We start from the raw sequence: 16,300 nt of genomic DNA, 5'->3' as shown, positions 1-16,300 counted from the left end.
CCCCCTCGGGTGGAATGAAAAGATCCCATGGTGCTATTTGAACAGAGCAAGGGGCATTCTCTCTGTGTCCTGGCCATTTACACCTCAACCAACACTAATAATCGGAATAACTGGTCATTCTGCTCCCTATTTATGAGGCCATGGGTGCTCGGTTTGCCTGCAAAACATGTGACTACACTTCAAAATTAACGTGGCTGTAAAACTCTTGGGACACGAAAGGCACAACACAAGTGCAAGCTCTTTTGTTTAGGTAGTCATACATTTGAGGCACAGGGCAAATAGGGTAAACACGCAACTGACAGGAATATTATCCTGGTGTAAAGTGTTCTGTTTGAGGCAGATGAATAGACCAGAGCTGGACAGCAATTAAAACATTATTATTTTTTTTTAAATTAAAAAAGAGTCTATGGCTAAGGTTTCACCCCGAGTTTGAAGATTTTTGACGACTATATTTGGCCACTTATTTTAAAATCTGCTATTTACAAAGTCAGGAATGCTTTCTTCCTGTTAATATACAGCTACAAGAGTACAATAAAACAATCCTGTACATCTTTAATGAGCTTTCTCCTAAAATTCATGGGATTTGATACAGCTGGTACTACACTAGCCGCCAGGTGTCTTTAGTAGAATAGATAAGGGGCATTGACTAGGAGGATTAGTATATTGCAGTTCAATTGCAAGCTCCGCTACTTCTTTAGCTACTACTGACTAAATATAGCCAGTTGTCGTGAGCTATTGCACTGCGTCCACACTGGTTCTGACAAAGCAAGGTCCAGCAAAGGACATGCTAAATAGGATATATAATTAAGAGATGCTGCAATTACTCTTACCCAAAGCCTCTCTGGTGCAGACAGTTGGGGATGGTTGAACAAGTTGTAAACTTCGATTCCCCGATAGGTTCTGTATCTCCACTGAAACATTTGGCTGACCACTTTCCATGCAGTCTGCACCTGTTAACAGAACAGCGAATGCATTAAACAGCTTTTGCCATGTATGCAGATCATGAATTAGATTGAAAAAGTTTTAATTTTGTTACAAGCTACCAATACCATTGTAAGGGATGCCAAGCAAAAACACTACTGTTTCCATCAATAGAGCAATTCAGAATTTAAGGAAATAAATATGATACTGGCAATAACAAAATGGACAAGATTTAAAAAAATGTTTTGCACTCAAGGCAAGGGAGGTTAGTGCTGGTGCAGGAGAACTAATATTTCTCCCATTTTAAGAATCCAGTGACTGCACTTGTTACTCTTGATCTGAAAGTGAGAGAGAGTAAAGTTCCCATAACTCCTGAACCAGTCTGACTTCTTCCTAGTCTCCTCCCCCCAATTTCTCACAAGCCATTCTGTGGCATCTGGGGTGGCACTGTGCAGTTTAGTGCCATGGGGCAATTTTATGGATCCATACCCACAAAGAACTGAATTGAGACTGTTAAATTCATTTCACATTAGGACCCTTACAGCCAGCAGGTGAAGACAACTTATTCCCTCGGATGGAGCTAGATTAAAATCCCAGTCCCAGAGCCAACAGCGCCTAACCCAATGCACCATCCTATTGTAAACGTTAATGTAGGACAGAACAATGCAGTACTGTTACCTGTGCAATGCGACAGATTCATATTTTTCAGTCTCGATGCATTTTGATTCAATCTGAAAGAGGAGTGGGTCAACAATTGAAATCTGATTTTATAAACACTAGAACAAAAATCAGTACCTTCCCATAAGTATCGGAAGGTGAAGGCACTGCTTAATGCAGCACCAAGCAGGGTGGTTGGGGGCGGGAGAGAAGGGGAAGAGAGGGGGAGTCAGCCAAGTTGCTACTATTGCTATTCAACAGTTTGTTGGTGAACCTGTAGACATCTAACTCAACTGTGCCCACAAACCTTCATTTGTCAAGACTTGAAGAATGGCCACTTGGCAAGGATAACTTGTATAAGCAAGCAGTAAACAGCAGATAGATGATGCCTGGAGTTGGGTTTTTTTTTGGGGTGGGGGGGGGGGGGGGGGGGGCGGGGCGGCGGTTAAGAGAGAGATAAGGGGATCATTTAAAAAAAAAGTTAACAGGGCGTGACCAAATGCTTAGTCAAAGAGATGGCTCGGGAGGGAAAGGAGATACAAGAAGCTAGAGAGTCAGAGGAACAGTATTTGGCAGTTGGGGGGTGGTGTTAAAGAGCTGCAGATATTGAGATGGGAGTGGCCATAAAGGGATTTAAACATGATGAGAATTGCAAATGAGTGATTGGGGGACTGGAAGCCAATATAGGATGAGTGATACAAAAGCAAAATACTGCAGATGTTGGAAATCTGAAATAAAGACAGAAAATGCTGGAAATACACAGGTCAGGCAGCATCTGGAGAGAAAAACAGTCAACATTTCAGGTCGATGACCCTTCGTCAGAACTGGAAAAAGTTAGAGATGTTACAGATTTTTAAGCAAGTGTAGCAGCAGAGGAGGAAAGGACAAAAAAGGGAAGGTCGGAAAGCAGGAGAGATTAAAAAAGACAAAAGGGATGATGGTGCAAGGCAAAAGGAGATGGTAACGGGACAGCTCTGACGAAGGGTCATCGGCCCGAAACATTAACTCTTTCTCTACAGGTGCTGCCTGACCAGCTGAGTATTTCCAGCATTTTCTGTTTTTATTTAGGATGGGTGATGCTAGTTTTATCTAGTGAGCTAAGAAATGACACTGGCCAAGGGTTTTAGGTGTGTAGATTGTATACTTTTAAAGTAGGGTTGGAAAATGAAGGTTTCTTGGGAAGCACGGTGGGGGATTTATTGCCCATAATATGCAAAACTGATACTTTGAGCAGCTAGTTACTCGAGGTAGAAACTTAAATTATTTAATTAACTAACTATATTAAGCTGCTTTTTCCTCCACTGACTCCTATAGTTAGGACAGCAAATGAAGAACTATACATATGAAGATATCTGGCCATCAGCTCAGTTAATTGCACACTGACTCAGGAGGTGGATGGTAAGTTAGTGACGAAGATCAGTGACACAGATTTTTAAACTAGCTCTAGACATACCAGTCCTACAGATACAACATTTAAAAGGAAACTATGAAGGATAAGGCATGCATTTGAAACAGACTTTCTAAGCAAAGATAAGTAACCTACCATTCTGATTAGGGACTTCATTGATAAGTGCAGGGCTATGTAGAGGCAATTCATTAAGGTGGCTACATGTTTACCTAGGGCTAGAGTTAAGGATATTATTAAAGACCATGGGGTTTCTTTGAGGGAAAAAGGGAACTGATGTGGGTACTAATAATATGCCAGCTACTTTCATACAATGAGTCACCTGTGCTGGTGGATGGGCACCACTGCTCACGTAGCCAGCTGCAACCCAAAGCCAAGCCAGAGAGATTTGCTTAGGCTGGCAGCTGGGAAGATTTGTGTCTTTTTTCTTAATAAAAAAAAGGTCTTCCCAGCAACTGGCCTTTGTGAATTCAGCATGCGGAAAACTTGCACTTCTTGCATGGGTCCCACATAGTATAAAAACATCTCATGCATAGGAAGTCCATAATCCAAAAGGATGCAAGAAGTCAGATGTTGCACAAATTTAAAACAAAATGGGCACTGGTAGCGGTTTCAGGTTTCTACCAGTGGATCTTTTGAGAGAAATAAGAAGAATTATTGGTTTTCATGATTGGAAAATGATTTGTCACAGAGACGACAAAAATTAATTTATTGATAGATGGAAATTCTGAGGGACATTTAAATTGGGTTAGGGACCAAGAAATTGCCACAGAAAGTTGAAACAACAATTGGGGAGTATTTAAACTAAGACTAGAAAGATAGCTCACCAAAAAAGTGTAGTGCTCATTTAGGAAAGAGGCAGCTAAATTAACCAATATTTGGCTAGTTAAAAAAATAGGAGAATGCAGTTTAAGGAATGGAGCAATGAAAAAAAAGTCCAAATAATTCATGGTGTTTTTACACAAACGCTGGAGCAATATACTGTTGGAATTGAGGGGTACATGCTACAAGCAAGTGAGAATTTAGATTTAACTGGAGGTCACAAACAGAATGGATGCAGAAGGGGGATAGGTTAAGCCACAGAGCGTGAGCATGAGCTAAACAGAAAACAAAAGGAAAGATCTTTTCACAAAAACAAAAGTGGCTAAGGAGAGATCCAATTGAGGTGCACAAAATTAGAAGTTTTCAAAAGAAATTAAGGAAAGCTATTTCCACAGGCTGGTGAATTAGTAATAAGGTGGCATAAATTTATAGGCCATCTGCAAAACAATAAAAGGGAGAGGGTAGGAGAAAGTTTGTTTATGCAGAGGGTTAAGACATGGAATGTACTACCAAGAAAGTTGCTTTTAAAAGGGAAGTAGACAGAAATTTTACAACAGAGATAGTAAAAGATAGGGGAATGGGGCTAAGTGGACAGGTTTTAGAAAGGCAGCACAGACAAATTGCTTCCTTCTGTGCTATAAAATTCTACAATTCTATGAATTGAGCAGGAGGATCTAGGTAATTGAGGCATCTGTGGAATTAGTTTGGTTACAGCTGAAGTCCAAGACAGACCTCAAGTTGATCATATGTATGCTATTGGCTACTAGGACAACTGGCTGAAGTTAGGAAGTTTTGTAAGTAAATTAGCAAGGCAATGGAGGGTCATTGTTATGGGTGATTTCTGCTAAGTAGTCTGGAATCAGGTAGCCAATTGAGGATGAGGCAAGTGAGAAAACTATTGATATCAAATGATTCTCAAGCCCAAAAACAGAAACAGAAATTTCACTAATATTCAGCAGCGAGCTTGAGATGGTGTGATGTCAATGTGGGTTAAGATCAGGACTAAATTAGTGACTAATGAGGAGCTGCAAAACCAGGGATAATAGTGCAACAAACTTTAAAGGCATAAAGAAAGTTGAGAGATGGTGGATTGGGGGCACATAACTGGGCAATGATCATTACAATATAGAAAGTATTGCTGGTTAAAAAATGCCTTTAATACCCCCCCAGGAAAAGGGTTGAAGGTGAAGGTAAAGCTTCAGTGGTTGGGGTTCAGGGAAGCTTAAGAGATACTTTGCAACGTACAAAATATCAAATAGTTGAGAGAACCATTACAAAATCAAAATAACTATAGTAGAAAGAATAAATTATAAATAATGATGGAAAATAGGACAATTGAGTTATGGGAGAAGACAGCGAACAATCAAGAACCACTGGAACAGATCAGAAACGAGGATAAGGAAAATGCAGGAGTAATAGACATTTTGTATTTGTTTTCACTCAAGACAATGGTGCAATCCTGGTTTTACAAGGCTGGGTGTTTAGGATATACTAGATTGCTTAAAGAAATGAGGGAAGTGTATAGGAGACTGGTTGATATTTTCAATTGTATAATGTAGCCTGGGATGGTTCTAGAGACTTTGAATGTAGTTCATGTGGTGCAGTCATTTAAAAAAAAGGCACTGTGATTATAGGCTTGAGCTTAAACTCAGCTGTAGAGAAGGTATTTAAGTATTATACGAGCCGCTATGAATGAACAACTAGAGTTCCACATTTAATAAAGGATGGAGTTTGAAGAAGCAAGATCGGGGGATATTGATTTCTACAACGCTTCTGATTAAATTACTTCTTTAGTATTCTATGTTCTGCTATTGTTGGGAATTTGTTTGAAATTGCATTAACCGAGCATGGTCGTTGATACCAAGGGTTCAGGTCGGAGCTGGATGAGTGGACTTTCTTAATTTTATTCATAATCTTGAAGGCATTAATTCAGCAGGCCAGGCAACATCCAGAAGATGCAAAAATAGAAGAGTTGGCAATAAAAGGATTACTGGATTGCAAGCCCAATCTTGTTAAGTTATTGAATGGGCTCATAAATGGCAAACGCCATTAGTGTAGACGTGCTGCTTTATGCACATGGGACCAGGTAACTCAAGACACATCTGTTCAATGCATGCGTCCTATTCTTCAAAAGGTCAGTGGAAAAGTAAGGCCCTGTAAGCCTAGCCTAAGAAAATAAGAGTGCCTCTCCTTAAAGTGAAGTGAAGATTCCACTTAATATTGTTGACTTAATATGGTCTCCTCTACATTGGAGACCAAACTCAGATTGGGTGACCGCTTTGCGGAACACCTCCGTTCAGTCCGTAAGGGGGACCCCCGAGCTTCCAGTCGCCTGTCATTTCAATTCACCGCTCCATTCCCACTCAGACCTCACTGTCCACGGCCTCTTGCATTGTTCCATGGAAGCTCAGCATAAGCTCGAGGAACAGCACCTCATCTTCCGATTAGGCACTTCACAGCCTTCCGGGCTCAATATCGAGTTCAACAATTTCAGATCATAACCTCGGCCCCCATTATATTTTAATATTTTTTATCCACACCTTTGGTTTGTGCCTCTTCCCTTTCCCACATGGCAGCTGTCTCTCATTCTGCCAGCGCATTTCACACTTCATCTAGAGCCATCTTTCGTTTCTTTACCTGTCCTATTACCATCTCGCCTCGTCTTGTATATCTCTTAATGTCTCGTCACCTCCCAGACCTTACCCTTTGTTCTTTCATCCCCATCCCCCAGCCCCCAAACTGGCCTTTTAATCAGTTTAATTTCCTGCTTTTTTCCCCCCCTCAGTTCTGAAGGGTCTTCGACCTGAAACGTTAACTTTGTTTCTCTCCCCACGGATGTTGCCTGGCCTGCTGAGTTTTTCCAGCCTTTTGTGTTATTTTTAATATTGTTGACTATTGGTTTAGGGCAAACCAATTCTGAAGTAAAACATTTAAACAGCAAAGTCAGGTGGAACCAAAACAAAAGTTACATGCCCACCAGTCACAGAAGGCAGCCATAAAAAAAAATAAAAAAAATTGTTGGTGCTCAGTCGCACATGAACTATAGCTCAAAATGTGGGCAAGTCAGGAAAAGGCTGCCTGGAAATCTCACCTGCACCTGTTGATACAGACTTGGCCAGTCCCAGGAAAGCAACTCTGTGGTAGTCACTAAAGGTTCACATGCATGGAGGTCACTAAGGAAAACAAATAGGGTTCTTGGAGGCATTGCTAGAAATAAACTTGAGATCAAGAGCTCATTAGGTAGCTGCTACCAATATGTATTTGTATTGCCCACATATATAAACAGTGAAGTATTTGTAGATGTTCTGAGCAAAGGCTTTAATTCACCGAAAAAGCAATGCTGGTTCAGCAGCTTAAAATGTCCACTGCACTCTTGTTTCATCTTGCAGCATGTAGCTGGGAACCAGCAACAAGAAAAGGGCAGAGCTCAAAATGCAACAAAGTACTTACCCATCTCTGCAAGGATCTTCAGCTTTCATTTCTGATTCTGTGCCAAATTCCCTGGCGGTAGTCCCTGAACATGTCATGGCGTGATCAACTGCCTCGTTCTGAAAGTTAGGATGAAGACTTGCAGAGCAGGAAATTTCAGACAAAACATTTTTGCCTGTGTGCATGGACTGGGTTTGTGTAGCCAACACAGATATGCTTCCGGGGGTCTGGGTTTGAAGATCGGATTCATACTTTAAAAAAGTGAATGTGCTTATATTAAAATAAGACATCTTATGGGCAGACACAATTACACCATATCAAAAGCAGCCTCTTATTCTACGCAAAAAGAAATTAGAAAGAGAAAGTTAGACAGTGCAATGTCCAGCTGACAGAAGTGGTTCTCATCTGGCAAAGTTAGAAGCTACATCTCCATTGATATTAAACCACAAAGTAGGGTTGCAAAATTCTGGGAATTTTTAAAAGAGGAAACTTTCCATGGGAATTTTCAGGAATTTATGGGAATTTTGAGTTTTTTTGCACACTGATGGTTTTTGTCTCTGACCCTTATATTATCTTTGTTGTCAAAATAGACATACTGTTCCATACAGGCTTTCAAAACTTTATTTAGGTTATAATTTTGAACTTTATTGAACCCCCACAAAAAAGACCCATCTAAAATAAAATAAAAAGAGCGTCAGCTTATTTAGCTTGTAATTTGTCCTTATTTTGTCCCTTTGAGTCTTCTACTCATGAGTCTTCTACTCCTCATTGCTCCTCCTGATTCTGACTCTGGCTCTGACGTGTCCATTTCCTCCTGTGTCAGTGTCTAGCTGTGTGGTGGACACTTCTGTATCTGGCTCAGTAAGTTGTAGGTTTGCCCGGATAGCCACCAGTTTCTCCACTCTCGTTAGTCAGCCTGTTGCGCACCTTTGTATGCGTATTCCCAAAAAGTGACCAGTTTCGTTCAGAGGTCGCTGATGAAGGTGGGATTTGGAGTATCACTGATGCAATAGGTGACAGGGCCTCAGATGCACAAAGTCCCTTCCACCAGGTATGTGCACTGATATGCTTGCATGATTCCCATATCCCATCCCCATTCCAAAGACCTTGCTTGGTAGAGAACTTTGCCAGACTTCCCAGAACTTTGCCCACATCCAGATCGGGATGGTGTGAGAGGGTAGAAATCACACTGTAAGCGCTGTTGATCTGTTCTCCAGAAAGTATTGGTCTCCCAACATGCTTTGGGTCCAGCATGTATGCTGCAGCATGAATCGGCTTGACACAAAATTCTTGACGTGTCTGTATGAATTGAACAATTGCCTTCTCCTCGGCTTTGAGCAGCAGGGATGTGGGTAGGGCAATGCTGATTTGTTCTTTTAAAATCAGTAAAAAGCCTGAGAACATCTGACAAGACAGCGTCATCTCCTTCAATCTGAGCAATTGCAGATGCTACTGGTGAGAGTAGTTTAAGGCTGCTAACCACTCTCTCCCAAAACACATCATCCAGCAGTATTTTCTTGATGGTGGTTTCCATATCCCCAGACTGGGATATTGCCATTTCTTGCAGTGACTCCTTACCCTCCAGAAGGCTGTTGTACATTATGACAACACCACCCCATCTAGTGTTGTTGGGCAGCTTCAGTGTGGTGTTCTTGTTCTTTGTCATTTGCTTGGAGTTGTAGGTTGCTGCAACTACCTGTTTTCCCCTGACATACTTAACAACTTGCTTGGCTCTCTTGTACAGTGCTTCCATGGTTCTCAAACCCATGATGTCCTTGAGGAGCAGGTTAAGCCCATGAGCTGCGCACCCAATAGACGTAATATGAGGGTAGGCCTCCTCCACTTGAGCCCAAGCAGCCTTCATATTCGCAGCATTGTCAGTAACTACTGCAAAGACCTTTTGTGATCCAAGATCGTTGGATAAATGCTGCTGCATCTTTGTGGCATTCTTTACATATGGCTTTCTACAGTGTTTGCACATGTACACAGTCTTTCCATCTTTAATGCCTGGGGTAAAATGCTTCCACACATCCGACGGTAAACGTGGCATTGTTCTATGCAGAGAAATAAAGGGCATTCATCTCTGTGTCGAACTGCGGTCGATCAGCACGATTGCAACAGGGTGAGTACATTTTTGCTGATGCTCCATGTGATGGAAGCATGACCTGTACACACACGACGCTACATCACCAATAGTGTATTATTTTGTATATTTTAAATTGAAGGACAACAGAGTTCAACAAGTAACTGGTTTATTTGGTATAAAGTCTGATTTACTTACTGCATCATCACAACATCAGCAGAAAACAAAATGACTTCCCTCAGGCCCCCTAACCTGGATCTTAAAAAAACTATAGCAGTCTTACAGATGCCTGCAGGCCAATCACAATTCGATATGCAAATATTACAAATAGAGGGAGCTAATCGCTCATCCAACCAATCAGGACACATTTGTTCACAGTCACACACAAAACTTGTAATTATTAAAACAAGCCAAGTATATTGATTAATCAACATATATTGATTAAGAAATTCCTTAATAATTAAGATTCCATCTCTGTTAGTAATTTTAAGAGAGGACCTGTGGAAAAAAAAATACAAAAAAAAAACAATAATATTATGCTAGCATGTGCTTTTTTGGGCAAAATTCCCAAGCTAAACTTCCCGTGGAAAATTTCCGGAAATTTCCCGGAAACTTTCCACCCCTTTGCAACCCTACCACAAAGTAATTTAATTCATGCGCATCAACTGTCCATATTTGCAACAGCATTTTGGGGCACTGTTCCAGGTGTATGGACAAAGTTATTGCAAGTGACTAAATGTTACTGCATCCGTGGGTGGGAATTTCCGATCTTGCCACATTTACTACCCATAGGATGGGCCAGTGCTTTGGAAGACAAAAGGGGCATGGACTGGAAGCGTTAGAGGATCAGCATGCCTCTGAACTGGTTTGTGGGATGCGTGCAGCACATATCTTGGAACTGGATCAGGCACATGATGCCTCCAAACTGTTGGGGGTAGGGCGTTGGGCCAATTAGCTTGGCTCCTCACAATGCCAATTAATTTTTTTTTTTTTTTTTTTTTATAAAAAGGATGACGTTACATTTTTAAGCCCAGAACATGCAAAACATTTAATCTGTCTAGGGAAACACACCTCAGACCATGCCTAGAAATCCACAAGATTAAGGGGGGGGGGTGGTCTTTGGAAGAAATGTGGGTAAGAATTCACAATAATTTACAGTTCTGAAGATTAATTTTTTTTGATTAAAGAATCCCAGGGCGTTGTGCTTTTAAATTTCCAGGGATAAAAATGGCTGTCGCACCACATGGCCGAAGACAAAGGGGCTTGGAGACAGCTGTGTGTGTCTGGAAGTAAGGTTCAATGGAGACAAAACGTTACCACAGGACAATGCTTTGTTTACAAAGCAATTGAATGCTATTAGCATTTGTTTGTATATCAAGTGGATACATCTAAACTGCAGAAGAGACTTTTGGATCTTGAATGGGGACCGTTTAAGAACTGAATGGGCTTAAATCACCTAGCATTCTGGACAATAGAGCAGTTGTATTTCCCTTTTGTTTCAGCCCAGGGAGCTCCGGAAGACACATTAACCCAGTCTAACCACTCGGAGTTAGCCAATCACAGCTTTCTCTTGTGCATTGGACCCTTTGGGTGGGAATTTTGCACACAGCCCTTGCAAGGCAGAACAGCAGGGGGCTCACCAGGTATAAAGATAGCTGCTGAGAAGCTATCACTCTTTTTACTTCGCTGGACCACAGGTGAGCAGGGTGTTCGGACTCCTCAACAAGGCAACCTAGCAGGAGTTTGGGGTGGTGATTTAAAGGAATTGCTAAGATTGTTTAAACAACATTGTAGTCATTTTATCCCTCGTTTTTGCCGTCTGCAACCCAGTTATATAGTTTTACTGTAATTACTGTGTTCGTGTGGTATAGTTTATTCTTTTGATTGTAGTTTATTTAGGTAATAAAACTTGATTTTTCTCTCATCCAAACCACTTGTCCGTTTTAATATCATTAATTATAAGTTCCTCCACTCAGAACTGAAGGAGGGGTAGCGATTCGAAACCGCTGTTTGTAAATTGGTTTAGAGTGCAGCAGCAAAAGGCTGTTGGCCAGGTAAATTACCATAAACCAGTTAAAAGAAGCCCCCCCTTACATGTGTACTAGCCACAACCGAGTGGAAGGATCCTATGGTAAATAAGGAAAGACCAGTGTCCAAATCTTCTATTTATGTTTTGAAAACAAACCTCTAATAGATTTCCTGCTCCTACTGAAAGAATAAAGACAAATAATTCCTAAAAATTGAACAGGTTTCTTCCTTGATAGATGAAAATACAGTGCCCATGCTCATTGTACATTCCAAACACATACTGTGAAATGCACCAGTGTCAAAAAATACATTTTTCTGGATAATATGACTCCCCTCCAACCAAGAAAATGAAATCTTATATCCCACTTCAGGACATTGACACGAATTAAGGGATGCAATGTTTAACTAGAATTAAGTCACATGCCTGTGTCTCACTGCATTTTTCAGTATAATTATTCATTCCACGTCACAGGCTTATATTCAGGGCCATTTGAGTTGCTAGATTTTTTGAAGCCGTTACTTTTCTAGGTCAACAACATTTATGCATCTCACGGTCAGTTTGTGGGAGGTTGCGGCCACATCAGCCTACATAATTGTCACTTCAAAAAAATGATTGTAAAGTGCTGAAACCTGGCTTGATAAGGTAGTATATAAATATTATAACTCAAAGATGTAATGCTTTCTACCAGTCCATTTATTACATAAATAGGATTGGAGAGTATTGGATGAAAGTTTGGTCTGTGGCAGAGCCGCCAGGGGGACTCTGATCTAATGTACATAATTATCTTCAACAAATTATTAGCTACAGAATGAATCTGTATCTTTGTTCATATCATTGCATGTACATAGCGCGGTCCCTTTAAGAATGGGACCAAATGCGATGACGTCATCACGTTGATCACGTGATCCTTCAGCAGCGGGAAAATGTGATGACGTCAGGCTGGGGAGCCGCCCTAGCCAGTCCTCGTGGAGCCAGCAAAGAGTACAGACCTGTAATGTAGTTCTCCTGCGTTTTCGTTTTAAACTCTGTTGATTAGTATTAAGCATCGTTTGTTTGATAGACTGGCTCGACCTCAGTCCTTTAGTTAGGAATCTAGCCATTCCTACAGGTCGATCTTTAAATTGAACATACCTAGCCAATCTTGTTAATTTTCTAAGTTGCTCATAGTAGGAATCTTAAAAAAAAAAATCAAGAAGTGTCGCTACAACTGTACAGTACACTAACCTGTTGTGTTTCTAGTTGGTGGTGTTCTTGCTGCTTCTTTATTCTCATTTCTGCCATGTGGATTAATTGCTCCATCTCCTCCTTTTCCTGCTTTAACTTCAACAACTTCTGCTCCTGTTCTGTATACACATACAAGATAGTCACAACTGTCCTCTTGCCAGCTAGCTCCAAGGGTTTGAGGCAACTTCTAGGCAACAACACTACTAAAAAGCGAGACTGGGTTAGTACAAGGGTCCTTCATCACAGACATGTGTGCAAATCCAGCAGATCCTGAAGGGATAAAATTAATCAGCTATCTGGGGGTCCAATGTAAAAAGGAGTTGGGTGCCCACTTCCTATTGCGTGCTGGGGCCAAACACAATTGTCACTATGCCACCTTATGCAGGAGATGCTGCACAATGGCTGGTGTGGGAAATCAGAAGTCATGTTGGTAATTGGCTTGGGGGGGGGGGGCAGCACAGAGGAACATCCTTCTGGGGTTGAGAGACAGATTGTAGTTTTGCCTTGCTTCGTGCAAGTTACACCTAAAATAACTTATTTAAGCAACCAATAAGTTAAGTGAAGGTGGTCTTGTCAGTTAAGTTACTAAACACAAAATCTTTCATTCCCCATGAGTAACACTCAACTTGGGTGGGGGAAATGCATACAAAGCACAACAGTATTCTGGGCCAAAGCATTGCTGGCCTGAGCGAACAGTAATTTATCAACATTGGTGTAGAAGAATAGTCAGCCCAATGTATGCAAGATTGCACTGCAGTATGTCTGCAGTCTGGGGTAGAAATGTACACTGGTCGAGAGCAACATCACAGAGCATCACAAGCATGACAGAACTTTCAAGACATACCTGAAGAAAGTCTGAAAAATGGAGACAGGCAATAAGTGTTATTTTTAATCTTTGAGCAAATCAATAAGTACTCATTTCAGCTGGATCCAACTCCTCACATCATTGCAAAGTTAATTCAATGAGTACCAAGACCAATTCAGGCTTTTCAGATCACAGCTGGACTTGACTTACAATGTTCAAGTACAATTTTAGGCTCATCAGCCACTGACTTTAAATTAACAAAGGGTCCCAGTCAGCTAAACAAAAACGGTGGGAGATAGTGACAAGCATAATTTTCAGTAAATATTTTTAAAAAAGTGTTGAAGAAATTAAAAAGAAAAGTGAACAGAAGAGACTTGAAGAATGCTATATTATAGAATACTAGCTGAAGTGCCCGGCGGTGCCGAGGGATTTTTGAGGGCATGTTGTTTTTGGGAGAGAGAGAACGAACGACTGGGGGGGGGGGGGGGGGAAGAGAGAGCGAGCGACTGGGGGGGGGGGGGGAAAGAGAGAGAGAGAGAGAGAGCGCGACTGGGAGGGGGGGGGGGGAAGAGAAGAGAGAGCGCGACCTGGGGGGGGGGGGGGGGGGGAGAAAGGGGGAAAAGGGGTGGGAGGAAGGGGAGGAGGAGGGGGGGTGAAAGGGGAGGAGGGGGGGGAAAAGGGGAGGAGGGGGGAAAAGGGGAGGAGGGGGGGGAAGGGGAGGAGGGGGGAAAAGGGGAGGAGGGGGGAAAAGGGGAGGAGGGGGGGGGGAAGGGGGGGAAAGGGAGGAGAGGGGAAGTGGGGGGGGGGAAGGAAAGGGGGAAGGGGAAGGGAGACAGGGAGGAGGGAGCCAGCAGACCCTCTCCCCTCTGCCGGCGAAGGGGAAGGAGGGGGAGGGGGAAGGGCGAGTCCCCCGAGCCCCCGCCCCCCAGTCCTCCGATGTCCCGCCCCCGATCCCCGCCCTCCCGAGGCCCGCCCCCTGATCTCCTGAGCGCCGCCCCCGATCTCCCGAGCGCCGATCTCACGAGGCCCGATCTCCGGAGGCCCGACCCCCGCCCCCCCGAGACCCGACCCCCCACGGCCCGATCTCCCGAGCCCCGCCCCCCACCCCAGCTGGCTTCAAGAGCAGAGAGAGACGCCGCCGCGCAACCTACCGCGGGAGGCCAGGCCGGACTCCTGCCCCACCCGCCTTTACTAAGATGGCGGCGGTGGCGACGCTCGGCTCAGGCCCGCCCCCGCCAGCCTTCACAAAGATGGCGGCGACCGTGAGCCGCTTATTGAGCGTGACGGGTGGTGCCTAGCTCGGGCGTGGCTGGGCAACAGAGGCCCAGGCTTACAGGCCTGGAAAAACAGTGAAAGGTAGGAAAGTTCTAGATGTTAGAGAAAAGATTTACAAATTAATTAACTTTTTTTTATTTTTTTAAAAACAATTTGTTTTAAAAGCAACTTTTTTTTTTGCTGGAAATGTAGATTTGAAAAGAAACACGCAGAAAGTGGGAAAAAGAAATGAAAAGTTTGGAATCAAGATGGCGGCGACTCACCTTGGTTCAGAATGATAAGGCCCGCCCACACACGCACCGATTGGTCAACCGTCAGGTCACTGAACTGTAGGATTGGTCAATCATAACGTCACTCAACTGTAGGATGGCCTGCCCGCCCCCACTCGATGCTAATGAGCGGATAATGAGAGGAATTTTGAACGTTGTTTGGATACCGTCGGCACAATTTTTGTCCGAGCAAAAAGTAAATACGTCTACAAGAGTCCCCTAATGATGAGCTTTCTTTTGATATAACATATGCGTAGGTACGCTCTATAACTTTTGCCGACAGAGCGAGAGCGAGAGAGCCAGAGCGAGAGCGAGAGAGACAGAGCGAGACAGAGCGAGAGCGAGAGAGACAGAGCGAGAGAGACAGAGCGAGAGCGAGAGAGACAGAGCGAGAGCGAGAGAGACAGAGCGAGAGCGAGAGAGACAGAGCGAGAGCGAGAGCGAGAGAGCGAGAGCGAGAGCGAGAGCGAGAGAGCGAGAGCGAGAGCGAGAGAGCGAGAGCGAGAGCGAGAGCGAGAGAGACAGAGCGAGAGAGACAGAGCGAGAGAGACAGAGCGAGAGAGACAGAGCGAGAGAGACAGAGCGAGAGAGACAGAGCGAGAGAGACAGAGCGAGAGAGACAGAGCGAGAGAGACAGAGCGAGAGAGACAGAGCGAGAGAGACAGAGCGAGAGAGACAGAGCGAGAGAGACAGAGCGAGAGAGACAGAGCGAGAGAGACAGAGCGAGAGAGACAGAGCGAGAGAGACAGAGCGAGAGAGACAGAGCGAGAGAGACAGAGCGAGAGAGACAGAGCGAGAGAGACAGAGCGAGAGAGACAGAGCGAGAGAGACAGAGCGAGAGAGACAGAGCGAGAGAGACAGAGCGAGAGAGACAGAGCGAGAGAGACAGAGCGAGAGAGACAGAGCGAGAGCGACAGAGCGAGAGCGAGAGCGACAGAGCGAGAGCGACAGAGCGAGAGCGAGAGAGACAGAGCGAGAGCGAGAGAGACAGAGCGAGAGCGAGAGAGACAGAGCGAGAGCGAGAGAGACAGAGCGAGAGCGAGAGAGACAGAGCGAGAGCGAGAGAGACAGAGCGAGAGCGAGAGAGACAGAGCGAGAGCGAGAGAGACAGAGCGAGAGCGAGAGAGACAGAGCGAGAGCGAGAGAGACAGAGCGAGAGCGAGAGAGACAGAGCGAGAGCGAGAGAGACAGAGCGAGAGCGAGAGAGACAGAGCGAGAGCGAGAGAGACAGAGCGAGAGCGAGAGAGACAGAGCGAGAGCGAGAGAGACAGAGCGAGCGAGAGAGAGACAGAGCGAGAGCGAGAGAGACAGAGCGAGAGCGAGAGAGACAGAGCGAGAGCGAGAGAGACAGAGCGAGAGCGAGAGAGACAGAGCGAGAGCG

General features: G+C 43.9%; 2 protein-coding genes across 2 annotated transcripts in view; one reads left to right on the top strand and one right to left on the bottom strand.

Annotated features, from left to right (window-relative positions):
• The window catches only part of bub1ba (BUB1 mitotic checkpoint serine/threonine kinase Ba), an 86,103-nt gene extending 73,359 nt beyond the window's left edge, over positions 1 to 12,744 (bottom strand). The window contains exons 1-4 of the mRNA XM_086002326.1: positions 12,571 to 12,744; positions 7,256 to 7,485; positions 1,600 to 1,652; positions 831 to 950 (exon numbers count right to left, since the gene is read on the bottom strand). Coding sequence (XP_085858452.1) covers positions 831 to 950; positions 1,600 to 1,652; positions 7,256 to 7,485; positions 12,571 to 12,645 — 478 coding nt within the window. The 5' untranslated portion in view covers positions 12,646 to 12,744. The remainder of the gene's footprint in view (positions 1 to 830; positions 951 to 1,599; positions 1,653 to 7,255; positions 7,486 to 12,570) is intronic.
• A 1,881-nt stretch (positions 12,745 to 14,625) lies between these two features.
• Positions 14,626 to 16,300, top strand: part of LOC147109583 (pleckstrin homology domain-containing family G member 3-like) — a 70,334-nt gene continuing 68,659 nt past the window's right edge. The window contains exon 1 of the mRNA XM_086002325.1: positions 14,626 to 14,637. Coding sequence (XP_085858451.1) covers positions 14,626 to 14,637 — 12 coding nt within the window. The remainder of the gene's footprint in view (positions 14,638 to 16,300) is intronic.

Source organism: Somniosus microcephalus, chromosome 12 (genome assembly GCF_052327205.1).
Source record: "Somniosus microcephalus isolate GS21.2 chromosome 12, FLI_Smic_1.0, whole genome shotgun sequence".
Classification (NCBI taxonomy): domain Eukaryota; kingdom Metazoa; phylum Chordata; class Chondrichthyes; order Squaliformes; family Somniosidae; genus Somniosus; species Somniosus microcephalus.
This window is presented reverse-complemented; position numbering and strand designations above follow the sequence as displayed.